Source organism: Erinaceus europaeus, chromosome 14, assembly GCF_950295315.1.
Source record: "Erinaceus europaeus chromosome 14, mEriEur2.1, whole genome shotgun sequence".
In the NCBI taxonomy this organism is placed as follows: domain Eukaryota; kingdom Metazoa; phylum Chordata; class Mammalia; order Eulipotyphla; family Erinaceidae; genus Erinaceus; species Erinaceus europaeus.
In genome coordinates this window covers 24,120,562-24,143,456 of record NC_080175.1, presented here as the reverse complement: position 1 = coordinate 24,143,456, position 22,895 = coordinate 24,120,562, and the positions used below count along the sequence as shown (strand labels likewise).

The 22,895-nt window shown below is 40.8% G+C and overlaps 1 protein-coding gene across 1 annotated transcript in view; it reads left to right on the top strand.

The window, feature by feature from the left end:
• CFAP58 (cilia and flagella associated protein 58) overlaps nt 1–22,895 on the top strand; it is a 139,355-nt gene that overhangs the window by 12,399 nt on the left and 104,061 nt on the right. Inside the window, exons 2-7 of the mRNA XM_060170954.1 lie at nt 1,407–1,688; nt 5,321–5,469; nt 12,713–12,869; nt 14,494–14,688; nt 19,640–19,777; nt 22,219–22,378. Of these exons, the coding sequence (XP_060026937.1) occupies nt 1,407–1,688; nt 5,321–5,469; nt 12,713–12,869; nt 14,494–14,688; nt 19,640–19,777; nt 22,219–22,378 (1,081 nt within the window). The remainder of the gene's footprint in view (nt 1–1,406; nt 1,689–5,320; nt 5,470–12,712; nt 12,870–14,493; nt 14,689–19,639; nt 19,778–22,218; nt 22,379–22,895) is intronic.

Genomic DNA, 22,895 nt, shown 5'->3' with positions numbered 1-22,895 from the left:
ATCCAATTGAAAAAGAAAGAGAAAGGAAAAAGGGATAGCAAGAATAGACAATTATGCAAATGTACTGTCTACTGTAAATTCTAGGGGCAGCAATAGGAGAAGGGGAAGTAGAACAGAAACACACACAAAGAGAGTCCTCTCTGAGTCAGATTTCTTCCCCCATATAATTCACAAACAAATATCAGTGCATTCAGAAAGCAGAAGGAGGAAGGAAGAAAGGAAGACAAGAATGAGAAAGAAAAATAAGAGAGAAAAGAGAAAAGGAAAGATAGTAAAAAAATGAGTAGTGAAAGATTTATTTTTTAATTTTTATTTATTTATTTATTTATTTTTAATTAGCTATGAGGAGGGAAAAGGGGGAGAGTGGATAGAGGAGGTAGGAAGTGTGAAATAAGTTCCCCTCACAATGGATAAGACACCCAGTCACCTAGCAATGAAAATACAGTAAGAATTAATTTAGTCAACCTGAAGGAGCGGGGGAAAGGGACATGCTATATATAATAGTAGTAATAAAATAGAGCAGAGTAAAAAACTCTAACAATCGGTCAGCAGCTTGGAAGGCTCCTGATTGGCTCATGCACCCTGAGCAGAGGCGGCCAATTTTTAAAAAGACAAAACAAAAACAAACAAACAAACAAAAAACCTCCAGGCAGTCTTTCCCAGGTGTGATGAGGCTCTGCTTGGTCAGATATTTGTAGCTCCAATTGGGCCTAAGCCACTTATACAGAAAAAAAAAAAAGAACAAAGGGATTCAGAAAGGAACAGGATTGGAATGACACCCCTGGTGAGCCAGGAATCTTGGTAAAGAAAAAAGCTTAGCAGGCAGCCTGCCAGTAGCAGCTCCACACCCAGGTCTGGTTATGGGATGTTGGGGGGAGAGGAGTGCGCTTTGGAAATAATAAAAAATTTTCCTTTATTTTTCTCTATTTTCTAACCCAAATTGAGCTATAGTCACCTCCTTGGTGTCACGCTTAGAACCCCTTGTTACCCGTCCTGCTGAAGACCAGGTATCCTACTGTTTCCAGCAGTTGTTGTTGGAGCTCACACCAGCAGCTGCTTCCAAGTCATCATCTTGGCTCTGCCCCCCCCCATCTTTTAAGGGGCTATTCTATACTTCAGATGGGTTTTATGATGAGTACATTTGATTTATCTACACCAAGAGTATTTTATATCCAATCTCAATATGCCACAACTTGCCTTAGCGGTTGGGGGTGTGGGTGGGGATATGTAGTAGGAAGGAGGGTGAAATGAAAAGGGAAAGGGTGTAGAATTGTCATAACAACTATCAAAACTTGTTGAGTGCCTATTTTTTGTCAGACTCTTGACTTGGTACTCAGTCAACACTTGGTGGTAGGGGAAGGTGCAAGCGCTACAATATTCATTCCCACCCCTGTTGTAACTTACAGGAAAAGGGTGAAAAAACAGTGCCAGAAGAAATGGCATTTGAAGAAATTGAAAGGGATTTTCAGGAGGTTCTCAATGAACTTTCAGGAGACAAAAGCCTGGAAAAATTTAGGATTGAATATGAGAAACTTCACACTGTCATGAAAAAGTCTTATGATAATGAGAAGCGTCTTATGGCCAAATGCAGAGAACTCAATGCAGAGATCGTGGTTAATTCTGCAAAGGTCGCCACTGCCCTGAAGCTTTCTCAGGATGATCAGACCACCATTGCATCCCTGAAGAAGGTCAGTGATTTTCTAGAAACAGAACCGATGGACAATTGCCAGAAATGTATCCCATATTTAAAGCATCATTCTTTTATTCCATTGGCAGCTCTGGGCTGGTAGTAAAGAAGTTATTAAGTAAAAATTTACATGATTTATATATCCATAATGTCCAGGGAATAATGTTCTTTTTCAAAAGAAATAATTAGTCTGGGTGAATTAAACTTTGCAGAAAATAATGTAGAATCTTACTGGCTTGGTTTCTCAGAAATACTGAGTTAGCAAAAATAGTCGGAGAGAAGTGAGCAGAGTATTTCCTAGCATTGTACTTATCTCTTATTAATTCTATAACTTCAATGGCTAGTGTGATATAAAATGAATCATTATATAGCTTGTGTTGACAGATATTTTTATTTTGGGGGTCAGGCAGTAGCACACATAGTACAAAGTGCAAGGATCCCAGTTCAACCCCACCGGCTCCCCACCAGCAGGTGCCCTTATCGCCCTGCACCACTGCCCCGCTCCCTCAAACACTGTTTTTAATGGCTTTTCTTCCTACCTTGGTCTACCCAGTTCCTTATAATGGAAGTATGGGAATTCAGGGTAGAAGAGGGGCAGTACCAAGAAAGTATTGTTTTCTTCTACACTTTATTATTATCTGCTGTGCTGCATTATTTTGAAGGTAAGACATAGATGTCCCTTACAGATCATAGAATGATAATAGATTAACACATTTTAATTTATAAATCTGATAGGAAATGCCTCACACACTTCTAAAATTTCTTCTTTGATATCTTGCAATTGAACACTCCAATTCAAAAGAATATCCAAGATCTGTACAAAGTAAGGCTTAATCTGTCCTCTTAGAAATAACCATTTTTGTGTATGTGCCATTGTCTTTCTATTGCCATTTTTTTTATTGTCCTTGCTGAAAACCAAGATAAGACATTAATTTGTTTTATAATGAAAAAAAAACAAACTGTGCCAATGTAAAAACTGAAATTGGAAGTTGTAAATTGATGAAAATCTAAGCATTGGAGTTGATTTGGACAAACTCCCTGTAGTTATATTTTCATTAAATATCCATGGTTTGTTTGGCTGAAAATAGGACATATGGTTGTTACAAAAAGCCTATCTCAGAAGCTGACATTTTGTTTTGAATCTCTAAATTATGTGTTGTCACCACTCATGAGTCATGTCTCTGTAATGTGACAGTGAGCATGAACTTATTTAACTAAATACTCTCTTCTACTCATTTCACAGCTTGTCAACACAAAAGTGAAATACTTTTACCTAACAATTATAGAATCTTACCTGTATAAAGTGTTTATATTGCATTCCACTTGACAATGTTTTTAAGGAAATTTTAGTGACAGGGTAAAACCCAAGGCCATGGCAACATTTGCTGTGCTTGAGTGGTGTGTTGGAATGGCTGTAAGTCACTTCTCAGTATTTATGTGAACTTTCCACATTGCATTTCACAATTGAAAGAAAGACAAAGCTACGTGAGTCATTGTTGCTATTGCCAGCTGTTTTTTCTTCTTAACTTGGTGGGATTTCACTACTTAGGGTCAGCTATTCCAGAGACACAGATTTGGATCCAAGATCATTCTTTATGTAATAAAGCTTATTATTATTATTATTTTCATTTTGAAAATATATTTGAATATATGTGATAATCATTGTAAATAATTTGGTACTTGTTAGTGCCTTAAATTATATTCTTTTTTTAAATTTTTTAAAGATTTTATTTAAGAAAGGATTAATTAACAAAACCATAAGGTAGGAGGGGTATAACTCCACACAATTCCCACCACCCAATCTCCATAACCCACCCCCTCCCCTGATAGCTTTCCCATTCTTTATCCCTCTGGGAGCATAGACCCAGGGTCATTGAGGGTTGCAGAAGGTAGAAGGTCTGGCTTCTGTAATTGCTTCCCCGCTGAACATGGGCGTTGACTGGTCGGTCCATACTCCCAGTCTGCCTCTCTCTTTCCCTAGTAGGGTGTGTCTCTGGGGAAGCTGAGCTCCAGGACACATTGGTGGGGTCTTCAATCCAGGGAAGCCTGGCCAGCATCCTGGTGGCATCTGGAACCTGGTGATTGAAAAGAGAGTTAACATATGAGGCCAAACAATTTGTTGAGCAATCATGGGCCCAAAGCTTGGAATAGTGGAGAGGAAGTGTTAGGGAGGTACTCACTGCAAACTCTAGTGTACTTCTGCTTTCAGGTATATATTTTGCAGTAGTTTATGGATACGTGTGCACATAAGCTCTCTCTCACAGAAACTGGTGTATATCTAGGTTATGGGACTTTGTTAGAAAGTGAACCACCTGAGATGAAATTAGAGTGTACTATAAAAGGAAAGGTCTCACCCGAGTAATGAAGCTGAAGGGTTGTCATTCCACACGTGAAGTCTCTGGACACAGTCTGAGGTGAAGCATGTTGAGGTGGCAATCGTTGCGTTGGTTAGGTTGTGATCAGCGGATGCAATATTATTTGGTATGGATTGGGAGAGGCATACGGGAAAGTGGGCCCTATCCAAGGGTTCCAGGACTGGGGGAAGTAGGGGCTCTATAGTGGAGATGTGAGGTTCCTGCTGTCTTAGGGTTCAAAAAGACAATCGATAGTTAATGTTATCATCACATTATTTGGTAATTGGGTTAACTTTGAAAAGTCCTTTTGTTATGGTTTGCTGTACAGTATACAGTATCTTGTATATAGCTGTGCTATTGGATGCTTCTAATCTACTTGGTCTAGGCTTTTGAGAGAGTCCGCATATCAAATACACAGCCTATATATTAAAAAGATTCAGTTTGCGTTTTGAAAAACTTTGAGACATACAATTGATTTTCCCCCTCTCATATTGATTAACTACTGATTTATATGTCTACATTTTTCTAGGAGTGTACATAAACACCATTCCCACTACCAAAAAAGCTTATTATTTTTTTTCTATGAAATATCTGAACTTGGAAAGTACATATACTTTTATTGTTAGTGATTTAACACTGGTTTATACAATTAAGAGATTTCAGCAGTATAGTCTAACACCCACACATCTGTGTGTGCAGCTTGAAATCTTAACATCTTTATTAAATCAATCCTTCTAATTACAGCAGTCCTTGCAGTATGTGGATTTTGTACACAAGAAAATATGGAACATAAAAAATTCTCTACACAAGAAAAGTTGCCATTTGTTGGCCCTTCCTTAAAACTATTTTGTATTTACTTTTTTTTTTTCCAGGGTTATTGCTGGGGCTTGGTGCCTGCACTAGGAATCCCTTGCTCCTGTGGGCATTTTATTTATTTATTTATTGGATAGAACAGAAGGAATTTGAGAGGGGAAGGCAAGATAGAGAGGGAGAGAGAAAGATAGACACCTGCAGACCTGCTTCACCACTAGTGAAGCGATCCCCCCTGCAGGTGGGGAGCCAGAGGATCAAACCAGGGTCCTCGAATGGGTCCTTGCACTTAATACTATGTGCGCTTAACCTCGTGTGCCACTGCCCAGCCCCCATATTTTGTATGTTCTAGCACATGCTGAATGGTTTAATTAGGTAATATAAATCTTCTTTCACCCTAAATTACACAGTGTATTTTGTATAGGGATCTAGGTTGGCTTTTCTCACTGCTGTTCTATTGCCCATATAGGAAATTGAAAAAGCCTGGAAGATGGTGGATGCAGCCTACGATAAAGAGCAGAAGGCAAAGGACACTATTATTGCTCTGAAAGAGGAAATCGTGAACCTAACCAAACTAGTTGAGCAAGGGTCTGGACTGTCAATGGACCAAGACAGCAAGTAGGCCATAGTCTTCCTGATGTATTTTGAACTTGCTTTTGCAGAAAGAAGCTTTTTATTATTTTTATTTTTTTAACAGTATCATCTTGAATGTTCTTTGTAGTAAACACTCTACTTTGTTATGTCCCTACAGATTTTCTGTTTACTGTCCCTTCCCCCCACTTAATGCCCTCACTTTTTGGGGTAAATATTTTAATTTATTTTATTTTGGGTAAGGACAGTGAGAAAGTGAGTTGGGAGGGGGAGGCCAGAGGGTGCAAGAAAGAAAGATACCTGCAGCACTGCTTCACTGCTTATGAAGCTTCCTCCCTGCAGGTGGGGGCCAGGGGCTTGAAACTGGGCCCTTGCAGATGGTAATATGTGTGCTTTACTAGGTTTGCCACAGCCTGTCCCTCTTAATACTTTATCCTCACTCAGATTTTCCTAATTTGTGGTTATATTAGACATCTGACTCTATAAAAATTATGATTATAGTTTCAAAATGAGTAAATATTTTAGATTTATTTCTTTCAAATTTTTGAGGAATGGAATTGACAGCTTTTCTACCCAGAATCTCTCAATTAAGGTCCATGATTATTTGAATCATCATCCTTCTTACATCCTTTCTACCTTTGTACCATGTTCTAGGTACAAAAACCGAGTTGTTTTTCACCCCTGACAATGCCATCATTCCTTGAATGAAGCGTTCTGCTCATCTCTTCTTCTGAGTATCTCTCATCTTTCCTTCTGGCCCTTGGCCATCCCTGCCGCCTTGATTCTGGACCCCCATGTTCTGTTGGATTTTTCAGTAGACTCCTTCCTCACTGTTCTCTCTTCAGGGAGACACATCCCCTCCTTACTGTCTTCCTTATACCACATTATGCTCTGACACTTGTACCCACATGTTTCCATCTCTAACATTTTTAATAGTTACCCATCCCCGGTGAATAAAGTCCAAAGTCTTAAATGTTTTTCAATGACCTTTATATATCTTTCTCAGTCAGCCTGGCTAGCTTCATGCCAATCAACATGCTTACTCATGCCTCTATACAGGCTGTTTTGTGTACCAGGAATGTCTTTTCTCCCCTTCTCCACAAAGTGAACAACTAGGCATCCTTCAAGAACTATTTTAGATTCCATCTTTTTTTTTTTAAATCTTCTTCCATTTCTTCTCCTCCTTCTCCTTCTCCTTCTCCTTCTCCTTCTCCTTCTCCTTCTCCTTCTCCTTCTCCTTCTTCTTCTTCTTCTTCTTCTTCTTCTTCTTCTTCTTCTTCTTTGTCTCTAAGGCTATCATTGAGGCATGGTGTCTGCACTATGAATCCACTGCTCCTGGAGGTTATTTTCCCCCTTTGTTGCTCTTGTTGTTTGTTGTTGTTTTTATTATTATTATTTTATTGCTGTCTTTGTTGGATGGGACAGAGAGAAATAGAGAGAGGACTGAAAGAGAGGGGGAGAGAAAGATAGACACCTGCAGACCTGCTTCACCACTTGTGAAATGACCCTACCTGCAGGTGGGGACTCCGGGGCTTGAACTGGGATCCTTACCCCAGTCCAGCACTTTGTGCCATGTGCACTTAACCCGCTGTGGTACCGCCCAACCCCCTTCTTCTTCTAGTGTTTGCCCTTCTTCCGTAGCCAGTCAACAGCATCAGGTTGAGCCTGATGTAAAATTTCGAGACCTCCTTTGAATCTGGAGAGGTGGCAGTCGTTGACTATGTGGGTCATAGTCTGTCTGGAGCCGCAGGGGCAGTTCGTGTCGTCTCTGGCTCCCCAGCGATGGAACATAGCGGCGCACTGGCCATGGCCTGTTTGATAGCGATTGAGGAGGGCCCAATCATAACGTGCTAGGTCAAAGCCGGGTTGACGCTTGCAGGGGTCTGTGATGAGGTGTTTGTTCTTTACCTCAGCTGACTGCCAACTCTGTTTCCAAGAGACTGGAACAGAGAAGTTCAGTGTAGGCGTAGGGGACCAGATTGGGTGACGAGACGTCAAGTGTTGGACAGGGTGGGCGAAGATATCCGCATATATTGGCAGGTCCGGTCGAGCGTATATGTGGGAAATAAACTTAGATGATGCCGCATCCCGACGAATATCTGGCAGGGCGATGTTGCTAAGAACTGGCAGCCATGGAACCGGGGTGGAACGGATGGTTCCAGAAATTATCCTCATGGAGGAATATAATTTGGAATCGACCAAGTGGACATGGGGGCTACGGAACCATACTGGGGCACAGTATTCTGCAGTGGAATAGCATAATGCCAGAGATGATGATCGTAGTGTGGAAGCGCTCGCGCCCCATGAGGAGCTGGCCAGTCTTGCAATGATGTTATTCCTTGCGCCCACCTTTGCTGCAGTTTTTATGAGATGTTCGTGAAATGACACAAGATAGACTGGCTGGGCTTCATGCCGGATTCTCGTATCGCCAAGCTGCACATTAAGCTCACGCGAGGCCGAGGCATGGTGTAGATGGAAAACTGATGATACCGTTTTTGCAGTGCTAGGGATTAGTCACCATTTTTTACAGTAATCAGATATCAGAGACATGTCTTTCGTGAGTGTTTCCTCGAGGATGTCGAACTTGGATGCCTGAGTTGCACAGCAGATGTCATCAGCGTAGATGAACTTCCTTGAAGAAGTTTCTGGAAGGTCATTGATGTAAATATTAAATAGTGTAGGAGCCAGAACAGAGCCCTGGGGGAGGCCACTTGAGACAAGTCTCCATCTGCTAGACTTGTCACCCAGATGCACCTGGAATCTTCTGTTTTGGAGAAGAAACGATATAGTGTTGGCCACCCATGGAGGCAGGCATCTTGAGATCTTGACTAGGAGACCACGGTGCCAGACCGTGTCATAGGCTGCTGTGAGATCAACAAAGACAGCACCCATCTTTAAATTCTTCTGGAATCCATTTTCAATGAAGTTGAGAGGGCCAGGGTTTGTTCGCAGGTAGATCTTCCTGGGCAGAAACCAGCTTGGGCGGGTGGTAGGAATTTCTCTGTCAGAAGAGAAATACGTGACAGAAGCAACCTCTCAAGGAGTTTGTAACACACGGAGAGGAGAGAAATTGGTCTATAGCTGGCGGCCAGTGTGTTGGGTCTTTCTTTGGTTTTAAAACTGCTATTATCTTCGCACGACGCCAAATTTTGGGCATATACTCAGATTCCAAGATGTGGGACAGGAATGAAGTGAGCCACTTCTTTGCCGCGGGGCCCAAGTTAAGAATGAGTTCTGGGGTGATGTTATCATAGCCAGTAGCTGTTCCCGGTTTAACCCTCTTCAAAGCGTCTTCCAGTTCAGACAGTGTAAAGGGAGAGAGTTTTGGAGATGGACAAGATAAACGAAAGTGGGATGACCACTCATGGGAAATTTCTCTTTTCCAGACTGGGTCGATCTTAGCACGTCCAACTTGAGTTAGGTGACTGGCCACTGAGTTTGGAGATACAGGAGGATGGGAGACAGGAGGCGGTTGGCTACCGGCACCCAGACTATGAAGAAGCTTCCAGGCCTTCCTACTTGAGTGGGTGAAGTTCAGACTTTCCGTGAGTTGTTGCCAGCGGGCTTGGCGTGCTGCATCCAGGGAGGCAATGAGATGGTCAGCCACATCTGGGTCGCCCGACTCATCATACTGCTTTAGTAGTTGCTCGCATTCAGCATCAAGACAAGGCGTATAGTTAGCACGTCTCCCACGAGGAATGGCTTGGGAAGCTGCTTTGAAGATGGCTTGGCGGAAGCGCCTGTAGGAATCTTCAGAGGAGATAGAGTTAATTGGAATTGCAGGAATAGATTTGTTGGTAAGATCACTGAACAGACACCAGTTTGCTTTATGAAAGTTCCATCTTAGTTTCTCGAGCACAGAATCAGTGGGAGCTGGAGACCTTTGTGGATGATAGCTGGGCCGTGATGACTGTGCGGGAAGATCTTGAGAACGTGTCTCGTAGCGGGAAAGGCTTGGCCGTTGACTGTGCTAATCCAGCACAGGTCGGGTGACGAATCTTTATTCCATCTAGCACTGTGAAAAGAGCCTGGCTGTTTGGGATCGTATAATAGGGAGAGGTCATTCGCTGAAGCCCAGTCGGCTAAGATAGAGCCGTCAGCACGAGTGGAGGAATATCCCCAGTCTTGGTGATGACTATTAAAGTCTCCAACATAAACAGCTGGGTGATTCGGGCTAGGCAGGACCTCATTATCCCATGAGGCACTGGGAGGCTTATATACGTTGACGAACTGAATAGTTCCAATAGTAACGGAGTCGTAGAAGGTCGAAGAGGCCTTATGGTAAATGTCCGCAAGACATGATTTGGCGTAGATGGCTTGGCCGTGTTTAGGATGGAGATTATAGCATATTAAATCGAATCCACTGATGGTGAATCGAGCAGCTTCATCAACTGCTATATGTGTTTCTTGTAGGCAGATAACATCTGCCTGATGCTGTATCGCCAATTGACCAATAAGAACGCGTTTGGCAAAGGACAGCCCCTCAACATTAAGTTGGAGGACTCGAAGAGCAGGACCAACAGCTTGAAAGCTGTCAGGAGCTGCTTGTTGCTGGCTTTGAAAGTGACTGGGATCCATGTGGATTCAGTCGGCTAGGAAGGGTCGTCAGTTTCCCCAATGAATGGGTACTCACGGGATGCACCACGGGAAGGTCGATCCAATGCATCCCAACCCCCTTTAGATTCCATCTCAACTTTATCATCAGCAGCTGCAGCACCTTTGCCCCAACCTCCTCCACACCTCCAGACCCAGTGATAGATCAAGTTGAAGAGTCACTGTTGTCTTCCTGTAGGACCCAACATTCACCTCAAGTATGACACTGATTACATTTTTCTTTTTTTGCTTCCAGGATTGTTGGTGGGGCTTGGTGCTGGCATTACAAATCCACTGCTTATGTAGGCTTTAAAAAAATTTTTTTATTAGAGTGGAAGGGAAGATAGAGAGGGGAAGAGAAAGAAAGACACCTGTAGATCTGCTTCACAGCTTGTGAAACAAACTTCCTGTAGGTGGGGAGTGAGGTCCTCAAACAGGGATCCTTGCATGGGTCCTTGTGCTTCCTACTGTTATCTTAACATGGTGTGTTACCACCCAGTCACTACATTGTACTGAAAGTACTTGTTGACATGCTTCTCTGCCTATTAGACTGAACTCCTTGAACGAAGACACATTCACTTTCCCTCCAAGAGTCTAGCCCTGTGCAAGGCATGCAAGTAAGATGTATTCATGAATCAGGAATGGTCACAGCAGAGCTCTTTCAGACATCCTTAAAATAACTCAACTACTATCAAGAATGTCTAATTTATTTACTTTTTAACTTAGTGTCAGGATTATTACTGGATCTCTGTACTTGCATGACAACTCAGTTTCTCCTGTCAGCCTCTTTTTCCTTTTTATTTTTGGATAGGGGGCAAGAGGCAGAGGTAGAGATAGATAGATAGATAGATAGACAGATAGATAGACAGATAGATAGAGAGTGAATGCAACACTATTTCACCATTCAAGAAGCTTCCTCCTCCCAGGTGGGGACCAAGGGCTTGAATCAGGATCCTCACAATAAATGTGTTCTTGGGGTAGGGGTAGATAGCATAATGGTTATGCAAAGAGACTCTCCTATCTGAGGCTCCTAATTTTCAGATTCAATTCCCTGCACCACCATAAGCCAGAGCTAAGAAGTGCTCTGGTATAATAATAATAATAATAATAATAATAATAATAATAATAATAAATGTGTGTGCTTTACCTGGCTGGTCCCACTATCTAGGGTTTTTTTTTTTAATGCATTCTAGTTGCATATACCCAAAGCTGACAGTGTTAAGTGTGGGTATTGGAAGAGGGGGAACAGGACAAACAAAAAGATGTGGTGGCATAAGAGTGAGTTCTACCTTCTTGTTAAGAAAGTCAGATATAATCAGAGCTAGTAGTGAAAAGCAATGTGAGGGAACTGATTCATTTAGGAGGATCTTCATGAGAACTGGGACATAACAAGGGAATCTGAAGAAGCTTCTAAAAAGGAACTTTATCTGTAAAGAACTTTATCTGTAGCAGTACACTCAAGTATACCTGTGATTTCTTCCTAGTAACCTTAGAATTTAAGATTTTGTTTCAGAAGAAGAGTTTGAATGCAGTTTTGAAGGTTCAATATTAAATATTTATGTTATATCAAAGTTGTTGGTAAATAAACATTGCCAAGGCACAGCATTTCAGAGTGTATTCTGATGGCTGTCAGCTGCCATTGTTCTAGTGCAGGTTCCCTTCTGCTTTCTTGGCCTGAAAGTAGCGGTCCTTGCTCTGGACTAGCTTTATTGCACAGGTTATTTCAGACATTGTTTCTCCACTTGCAAAATGCAAATCTGGCCAAAACTCATGTCAAATTATATGTAGTAGTTTTTAGAGGTGACTGGTTTACAGTTTAATTCAGTGAATGTTAATACATGCCCTCCTCAAACTGGCAACATGAATAATTTTCCAAAGTTTCTTCTTGGAAACATTGTATCTGCATTGCGTCCCTTTGGGAGGAGCTAATCTCTAAGGTAGAATGGAGAGAAAACTGGCAATTGTATCACTTGCTTATGTTTATGCTTTATATTTAGATTTTATAGCTGTGATCACAGTCCTCCAGTGGAAATACTGAACAAATTATTTCCTAAATTGACATCTCTTAGGGTTAATTACAAGAATTGACAGTAGCAATATAGCTCTATTGTAACAAGTTAAAATAATACTGAGATGGGGAAAGCAAGGAATAAAAACCACCCTCCAACTCTTCCACTTAAATTATATTCCTAAGAGAGAACCAGTTACTAGTTTGATGTCTGTTTTCTGGACTTCTATGAAAATGCCTATAAAACACACATGCGTGCACACACACACACATTATACACAGAGAGAGGGAGAGAGGGAGAGAGAGAGAGAGAAAGAGAGGGAGAAAGAGACTGGTTTTTAAAAATAACAAGAGCGACCATATTATGCATGGATCTTCTCTTGCAGTTATGAACTTGCAAACAACTCCACACCTGAGTAGCGTTACCCCTCAACTAGAAGTCTTGCCCATGAAAACATGCTCAGAGGATGATAAGAAAGACCCCTGATAAAGAATAGTGAAGCTATCAAGGGAGGGGATAGGATATGGAGCTCTGGGGGTGGGCATTATGTGGGAATGTACCCCTCTTATCCTATAGTCTTGTCAATATTTCCATTTTATAAACAAAAACTAAAAAAAATAAAGAAGGACCCCTGAATATGGTCTTATTCCTGTGTTCTTCCTTTTTAGTATCCGAGATTTACTAAAGTTCAAAGAAGAAGTAACAAAGGAGCGGGACCAACTCTTGTCAGAAGTGGTGAAATTACGAGAATCCTTAGCTCAGAACACAGAGCAACAGTTGGAAACAGAGCGAAACCGAGAAGAGGCAGAGCAGGCCATCAGTCAGGTGCGCTCTGTCACAGAGGGAGATCTCTCCGATGGAAGAGAGTCACCTTCCAGAAGGATGTTTTGTTTCCTAGCCTCCCTCCCATTTTGTTCCTCTCTTACAACTACCCCCTGATGCCCAAATGAAGCATCCACTGCTTTGTTTGTCTGGCCTGTCCTTAAAAAAGCAGCATTACTTATCATTATTTCCAACATTCTCTGTCTTAGAAGTTGCTAGGACAGGGCACTACCTCAATTCTGTCCCAAGAAAGTGTCTCCTGTGAAGGCCAAAATGATCTGCTTTTGGAGATGTTGGGAGTTGTTCCCTTGGTTTTTTATTTATTTATTTTTTGTAAGAGAAACATTTAATGGAATTTTTCTGAATTCTTAGATAAATTCAGAAGACAAATAGACAACACACAAGTATTTTTCTTAATGGAAACAAGATTTCTTTCACCATGTGATATGAGGAGACTTTTTTTTTAAATGGAATTTGGTCACCATGCTAAATCTCTAGTGATGTGCTTAGTAATAGCCATGACTCATGTAAGACAGCTGGCTATCCATGCTTAACTTCTCTAGAATTCTGGGATTCCATATTTAGTTTGATTTTATAACATTTTAATTTTCTATTATTTGCTTTTTAAAAAAATTTTAACCTTTATTTATTTATTTTGAATAGAGATAGAAATTGTGGTGGAAGGGGGAAATAGAGTGAGAGAGAAACAGAGAGACACCTGCAGACTTGCTTCACCACTCGTGAAGCTCCCCCCCCCCCCCGCAGGTGGGAACTAGGGGCTTGAACCCAGATCCTTGTACACTGTAATGTGTGTGCTTAACCACGTGACCACTGCCTGGTCCCAATTTTCTATTATTAAATTGACAACCGTAAGTGTGGGCATTCTCTATTTTTTTATTATCTTTATTGGATAGAGACAGCCAGAAATCAAGAAGGTAAGGGGAGATAGTAAGGGAGAGAGACAGAGACACCTGCAACATTGCTTCACCACTCCCAAAGCTTTCCTCCTATAGAGGGCTAGGGGCTCGAACCTGGTCCTTGCCCTTTATAACATGTGTGCTCAACCAGGTGAGCTACCACCCAGCCCCTCTTGGTGAATTTTTATCCATTACCAAGCTTGACATTTGGTGTCAAGGTTTTGAAAAAACATGTATGTCTTTATTACTATTGTTAAATGCTGTCAGAGTTGTCATGGGGGCTTGGTGCTAGCATGACTCTATTTTCCCAAATAGCCATTTTCTTCCCTTTTTTCTGACAGAGAGTGAGAGATAGAGAAGGAGAGAGAAAAGAGAAAGATACAGAAAGGAGAGATACCTGCAGCTCCACTCCACTGCTTTTGAAGCTTCCATTTTGAAGGTGAGGACTGGGGGATTGAACCCCGGTCCTTGTGCACAGTAATGTGTGTGCTCTACCAGGTACACCACCATCTGGTCCTACAGTAATTCTTGAGAAATCTGAACATTGTAGGTCAGAGTTGACTACCCCACAGAGAGAAATGCTGCTACTAAAAGTGATCAACTTTTAGGGTTAAAAAGGAGAGAATTGAGAGATAAAAAAGCTTGGCTGGTTGAGGCCTGGTATGGCCAAGGGTTCACTTCTGACTTTACTGACCTTTCTTTGTCCATAGTTCCAACAAGAGATCCAGCAACGCCAAAATGAAGCTTCTAGGGAGACTCGGAAGAAGGAGAAACTAGAGAAAGAACTCAAGCAGATTCAGATGGACATGGACTCCAGGCAGACGGAAATTAAGGCCCTGCAGCAGTACATGCAGAAGAGCAAGGAGGAGCTGCAGAAGCTGGAACAGCAGCTGAAGGAACAGAAGGTGCGTTAGGTGTGGGCAATAGCCTGGGTCCTCACCCAAACAAGAATGGATCCTTTGCTCACGGTCTGTTGGGACATTTTAAATTTTCTCAGCAAAGCAGCAAAGTCTCTTCACTATGGATGTTGATAACACAGCATAGGACTACATTTGGTCTTTGGAAAGCTCTTATATATGCTCTCTTCCCCCCCTCAACTCTGACAAGTTAACTAATTTTATTTATTGATTGATTGGATAAAGACAGAAAAACTGAGAGTAAAGGGGGATATAGAGGGTGAGAGAGAGAGTGGTCCAGGAGGTGGCACAGTGGATAAAACATTGGACTCTCAAGCATGAGGTCCTGAGTTTAATCCCCAGCAGCACACGTACCAGACTGATGTCTGGTTCTTTCTCTCTCTCTCCTCCTATCTTTCTAATAAATAAAAAATGAGAGAGAGAGAGAGAGAGAGAGAGAGAGAGAGAGAGAGAGAGAGACCTGCAGCACTGCTTCACTAGTCTCAAAGTTTTCCGTCTGCAGGTGGGGACTGGGGGTTTGAACCCAGGTCTTTGTGCATTATGACATGTGAACTCAGCCAGTTGAGCCACCACTGAGTCCCTGCACACTGTATCTCAAATGCTCCATTGTACGTTCTCCCAGAATCTCTCACACCATGACCTCTATTCTTAATTTTAAACAGAGATCATTACTTTACAGAAGAAAAATCTTGCATCATGTTACTAACGCCTGTGCTCAAGCTCAGTATTCTGCTTGTGAGTTTCATTTATGTAGGCCCCATGTAGTTACAGAACTGCACCCTTCAACATGGTAGTCACTTGCCTCATGTGGCTATTTCCATGCAAGTTTTTACAAATCAAATCAAATCAAATTAAAAAGTCAGTTCTTTGGTGGCAGTAACATCTCTTCAAGTGCTCAGTAGCCATACTCAACAGTGCAGATATAACATATTTACATAACAGAAAGTTCTATTGGGCAGAATTCAACTGACTGTTCACTTTCATTGCTGTATCATGATATTCTATTGTATGAATATCACACTGGTTTGTAGTAGGTTCATTTATTTTACATTTTAATTTATTATTTGTTTGCTGCCTATTGACTTCACTGTTCCTAGTGGTCATTTTTTCTTTTTAGATAGAGGGTGAAAGACAGAGAAATTCAGAGGGAGAGAGACACAGACTGAGAAGGAGAGACACTGTAGAACTGTTCCACCACTTGTGAAGCTTCCATACAGGTGCTCCTATGTGGAGTTTGGGGCCTCGAACCTGGGTATCTAGCAAGGTGCACTCTACCAAGTAATCCACTTCCAAGCCTCCCTGAACAGGTTTGTTTTAAGGTTTCAAATTTAGGAAGTGATATTCAGTCTTTATGCATTTGAAATGTGGCACTCTTTTAAACATGTCCTCTATAATAGCTGTTTAAGTTTACTCAAAATGTAATAATTCAAGCCTGTCTTTTTTCCTCCCTGTTTCTTAGAGATGTAATTGAAAAAAGTCATTTCTTGAAAATATTTTCTCCTAGGAAATTTCCAAAGAATTGTCAAGCCATACAAGATATTTTTTTCCTATTTAAAAAAATATAGTGGAACACATTTCTTTGCTTTGTTAATTTGTATAAAGACAGAAAGCAAATAACAAATATGTAAGGTGTAGTATGTACAAGAAAATAACTGCTTTGAGTGTAATATTTAAGAAGGTTTTCAAACATTATGACATAACAGTGCTTTGTTTGGCAATATTCAGGACTCATGTAAAACAGAACTTTTTAGTATTATCAGCTATATTAAAAATTTTTTTTATAAGTTTTATTTATATAAAGGAAACACTGACAAGAACCATAGGATAAGAGGGGTACAACTACACACAATTCCCACCACCAGTACTCCATATCCCATCCCCTCCTCCTATTCTTTATCCCTCTGGGAGTATGGACTGACCCAGGGTCATTGTGGAGTGCAGCAGGTGGAAGGTGGAAGGTCTGGCTTCTGTAATTTCTTCCCCGCTGAACATGGGCATTGATCCATACTTCCAGCCTGTCTCTCTCTTTCCCTAGTAGGGTGGGGCTCTGGGGAAGCTGGACTTCAGGACACAATGGTGGGGTTGTCTGTCCAGGGAAGTCCGGTTGGCATCATGGTAGCATCTGGAACCTGGTGGCTGAAAGAAGAGTTAATATATAAAGTTAAACAAATTATTGACTAGTCATGAACCTAAAGGCTGGATTAGTGCAGATGAAGATTTGGGGGTCTTTGTTTTGTAGATAGTATGGTTAGTAAGCCTATTTTAGGTTTATTCCAAAGGGCCCATGACTATACTAGTGTTTTATTTATTTATTTTTTTTGAGCCTGACATCTGATATGCAGGTGGACCCAAGTTACTGTCTGGGGAGATGATGTCATGGCTAGGAAAAGGACCAGAAAGGTGGATCAGGGAAGAGAGTAGTTCCCGAATATGAGAAAGGTGTATAAATATTATTGACTGTAAACTCCATCTATTTGATGTGATCTGGGGCCCATATTCATCTTAGGAGCCTATGTGACTTCTGCATCCCTGTAGATCTGAGCTCACATGCTGGGGTCATGAGTAGGAACGTTCCAAGCTGCCTCAGTTTCAGAATCCATCTTCCTCAGGTGGAAGATAAGAGTATTTTGTCCCACCTCCCTTCAGAGGATGGAACATTCTCTACCATGGTTGATCCATGTTGAGGGCAAGATTCTGTGGGGGCCCATGGAGGGGTATATTATGTTGTTCCTGATAGAGATGAGGGCAAGATTCTATGGGGGCCCACAGAGGGGTCTATTGTGTTCCTGATAGAGATGACAAGTAACAATGGAGAGTGGGATTTATTCGAGGTCTAGGCCCATCTTATCTGTTTGGGAATCTCAAGACTCCCTGACTAGGGCCCCAGCTTATGGGGTGGCCTGATAGTGACTAAAGAATTGTCATTCAAGTATGCCTGTCTCTTGTCCTTATTCAACTTTTGTAGTTCTTACTTTGATAAGGTTAGCTTTGGAGAGACTGAGGGAAGTGTAATAGGAGGTAGGTGAGGAGGGCATCTAAGTCTAAGTAGACACTATTTCATTAGGAACTTTATGGTGTCTTTTTAGGTCTCTCTCCTTGCTTGCTGCATATACTGACATACTGCAGACTATTGTGCATTTTTGCTTTCAGGTATATATTTTGCCCTAAATTATGGATAAATGTGAACATATGCTCTATCTCATGGGACCTGGTCTATATCTAGGTTTTGGGACTTTGTTAGGAAGTGAACCACCTGGAACGGAATTAGAGGAATCTTATGAAAGGAAAGGTCTCACCTGAGTAATGAGGCTGAAGGGCTGACATTCCACCCCTGACGTCTCTGGACACAGTCTGAAGTGAAGCTTGCTGAGGTGGTACTCACTGCATTGATTAGGTTGGGATCGGCAGATGCAATATCATTTGGTATGAATTGAGAGAAGCATGCAGGAAAGTGAGCCCCACTGTAGAGGTTCCAGGACTGGGGGGGAAATATAGGCTCTATAGAGGAAGTTGGAGGTTCCTGCTGTCTTAGGGTTTAAGAAAGCAACAGATAGTTATTGCTGTAATCAAATTATTTGGCAATTGGGTTAACTTTGAAAAATCCCTTTGTTAGGATTGGCTGTATCATACACAGCATCACCATATTTTATGCTCTTTGGCATTATTTGTATATAGCTGTGTCTTATAGAGTAAGGCCACTGGTTGCTTCTGTTCTCCCTGGTCTAAGTTTTTTAGAGCCAACATTTAAAAGACTAGGTCTATGGTCTGTGCATTAAAAAGTTTGAGACATTCAATTAACTTTTCCCCTCTCATATTAATTAAATAGTGACTTATATGGCTGCAAGTTAATAGGAGTGTACATAAACACTATTCCCACCACCAAAGACTTCCCCCCCAGTGAAGCCCTAGTCCACACTCAGTCAAATCCTGCTTCGAGTTTCCCTTTCTATTCTTCTTTCTCAACTTCTGTTTATGAGTGGGATCATCTCATACTCATCTTTGTCTTCCTGATTTAGCTCACTTAACATAATTCTTTCTAGCTCCATCCAAGATGGGTCAGAGAAGGTGGGTTCATTCTTCTTAATAGCTGCGTAGTATTGCATTGTGTATATATACCACAGCTTGCTCAGCCATTCATCTATCAGCTATATTTTACTTAGTCTTTATTGCAAGGAAGTTAAATGGACTTTTTTTACCCATCATATTTAATTTTCTTGCATGGAAATTATGTTTCAGAATAAGTATCTATACTAGCTTCTCTCGCTGTCTTTTTATATCTTTTTATCCTTTGGTATTTGATACCTCTTCATTTTCTGAATATTCTCCCAATAGGAATCACCCCCCTGATAATTGTCCATTTTATAAAAATAGTCAAGGTTAGGAATAGGAAAAATATCACTGACACAGATATAAATCATTCCATTGCTTTTCCATGATTTTAACTTAAGTTGGATTAAAGGGAATTGTTCATGTATTGGTGTTATCAAAAAGTTCTGTCCACAAAAATATTGGAGGCATATTAATACAGGATTTGCTTTCAAAGATACAAATTCCTAGCTCCATAGATAATAACACCTATTTGAATCTCTAGTTCATTTGCAATGATTACAGCAATTGTTTCATATGTGAAGGCTGCCAAATGGCAAACAGGCATTAAAATATTTACCCACCACCTGTGAACAAGACTTCCCAAGGCTCTTGGAAAAAAAATTATGCTCTCTATGTTATTCATTAGAAGGCATTATTTGCCTCAGCCATTTGACATTCATCATATTTGACTACATTAGCTCTTTCATCAGGAATAAAGAAAAAATTTTATAATGACAAAAGAAAGTGAGGTTGTTATGATCCTCCCACAGGGTTTATGGGGGGGGGTCTTCTGGGTAGATATACAGATATTGTCAAATAAAAAAGCATTAACTATCTCCTGCTCTTTCAGATACTGAATGAGAGAGCTGCAAAGGAACTGGAACAGTTTCAGATGAGAAATACTAAACTTCAGCAAGAGAATGAACAGCACACCTTGGTCTGTGAGCAGCTAGCCCAGGAAAACCAGCAGAAGGCATTGGAGCTCAAAGTAAACACCAAGTGACATATCTGTCCCCTAGCATTCTCACCCTCATTCCTTATTAATAAAGGTTTGTCTTTGTGTTTGGAGCCCTTAGTTGGATAACCTGTATTAGCTTTGATACATCAGAGGCAGACACAAACCTATGTGATTGTTTTATGCCTGGAAGCAAACCATTTACATTCTATCTTACAAAATAATCTTGCAAACCAGATTATTGATCATGATTATGCAAATACTTTGAATGCAAGCATAGATGCTCATCTCTGAAACCTTGCTTCCCTAGTAACACCAGCTGCTTAGAGCTATAAGTGAGTAGCAAAGGAGTCAGAGTATGTTTTACTGCTTGTGTGGAGAAAGTAGAATGGCAGGAGTAGAGAATGGACTGGATCCACTGTATGGTCTTCACTTCTGACAAATGTGAATTTCAAGGCAGATTTCCCATTGATTCCTCCTTCCCCCATTGCAGAGGATTAGCAAATTAAGTGTGCATAACAATTTTATACTTGGATATATGTTGTGATGCATACATGTTAAACAGAAAAGCTTTTTGTATATTGCTTTAATTCTGAAAACAAATAAACAAACAAAAACAAAATAAAAAAAGCCAACTACCCAGTTTATGCTAGAATACTGAGTAGAAAATGAGCAGCCAGTCTGGAATAGTACATAGATTTGAGTAGTGACTCAAAACAATTTTTACATGAGAGAACCTTTTGAAAACCTGATGAGGGCATATGTGCACATGCACACAAGCATACATGCACAATGCTTATTTGCACATATTGTATCTTGTTTTAAATGCTGTAGCCGAGGCTTCTGGGGCTTTTCTGAAGCCTACCTGTGAAGTCTGGATTAATAACTGCTGAATTAGAATTTCTTAGACTTGAACTTAGGTCAACTCATTTGGATCCTGTCAGATTTGAGACTGAGAAACATATAAAGCTTTGATTTGAATCCATTCTTTGTGAGAATGCTTTAAGTTGAAGCAGTAATTGAATGACTACTAAAGGCAAATAATATACTAAGCTTCTAAGGTGATATTAAAGGGAGAACACTTATGCTGTTAATTCTCTTATGATAACACAACTGGGGATATCCTAAGAGATGAGATATTTCTGTTATTTAATTCCAAACCTGTGGATTTATACCATAAGCAGTGTCTGAGAAAAGCATAGAGCGCTAATTTAGCTTCTTTACTGTCAAGAGCTGGGGGTGATCACTCACCTTTATTTGTTGAAGAATCACTATATATTTTTCAGAGTTCATATGCAAAAAATCCAGTATTTTCCTTAGCTAGAATGATTATTTTGCTACATTTGCTATCTTGGAGACTGTTCTGTTGATCAGTTTGTCCATCTATTATTTGTATAAGCAGAGACCAAGATACTCAGAGGAAAGAAGGCCCCTTACCTAAGGTATTTAATTGCATTACAGTGGCTATATGGATCAGAAAGTATTTGACTGTTTTATAGCATGTTAATAGCTTTGAGAAGGTTCACATTGTGAGTTGTGGGGCTGGCCACTCTGGGTCCTGCCTGCCTCCCCTGGCCGTTGGGGAGATGGAGGTCAGAGTGGTCACCCAGGGGGTCCTGGGGTAGCTCCAAGTGCCAAGGGCAAAGTGCACAGAGAAACAGGGAGGTCAGCTGTGGGAAAGCCTCAGTGGGACAATTTGCTTATTGAAAGAAAAGTCAGGTAAATATATCAATAACTTGGGGGGGGGGGGAAGGTTGAAGTAACCATTAACCCAAACACAGAGCAACACAATGCATAATCACATTTTGACCAACAGACTGTTTGATCACAAGCTTTACAATGTACACTTTTCCAGAGGTAAATTTCAGGCACTTTAGGGCAGTAGAGGGGAAAGGAAGGCAGCTGAGCAATCAGGATGTTTGCTGGTGGTTTTAAGGTTAACCACACACAGTAATCCATGGCTTTAATTAAATAAGGAAGGGGGGAGGTGGCATGTATAGAAAGGTACCTAGGGGTCCAGCCATCATAAATTCCAGAGACCAGGGGTATCTGCCCATGTCTCGACCCAAAGGGAAATTGAGGGTCAACCCACTTGCACCGCATGAAAACAATGACTTAGACTTTCCAGGACAGTGGGCCCCACTCTCCAACAGTGAGTCTCTGAAAATTACTCGTCAAAAACAGTATCCATAAACCCCATATGTTATGATACTTGCAAGTAGGCATTCTTAACTTGTTTGATAGGTTAAATCAGCCTGTTCATTATTGTTACCTTGTAGGGCTACATATTTCACTTAGAGAATAGAGTTTCTTATTTTCTTTAGGAACCAGTGTGTGCTTTGATTTATGCCCATGGGAAACTTTTTACTGACATAGGAAAAATTTCATTTTATTGGTTTTGAGTTTGCCATCGCTCAGTCATTGGCCCTTTATTTAATGTGTGCTTATTTAATTGTTTTTCTCATGATTCACAGGCTAGAGAGGAAGAAGTCCATCAGTTGCGCCTTGACATTGGGAAGCAGAACAAAATTAGAGAACAGATCCATAAGAAATTACGGCAGATTGAAGATCAAAAGTCAGAGGTAGAGCAGACTAAGGAAACTCTAAAAAACCAGATTGTGGGATTAGAGAGAGGTAAATCAAGGACTGTTTTGTACTTTATTTGTTTAACAAAATTTCATTGGTTACTGGTGTCATTTAGCAACTCTGGACTCCTTGGGTACAAATATAAACCAACCATGCAAAATGAAACCAGGAATTCTCAAATGGTAGGGCTGATTTGGGCTGGGCTGGCCTGGAGCACACCAACCTATAGTTCTCTTCTTATGTAAATGTGTCATTTCCAGCATCTGAAGTAAATATGGTTCACTGTCCAACAGAAGGATCTGCCCTCTAGTTGGGTTATTACATGATTCATGACCCATTTAATAAAGCCAAGTTTGTGAATTTTTGTAAATAAAAACAGCAAAAACAACAAACTTCTAAGTAGTCAATATATAGGGGATGTAATTTTGAATATCTTAAACTTTCTTACCTAAAAAAACCCAAAACTCCAAAAAAAAAACCCAAAAAATTCAATAGGCTATGATGGCACAATGTAAATCTAGTCCAAAATATTGATCAGTCCTTTTTTATCATTAGTATTTTTTAT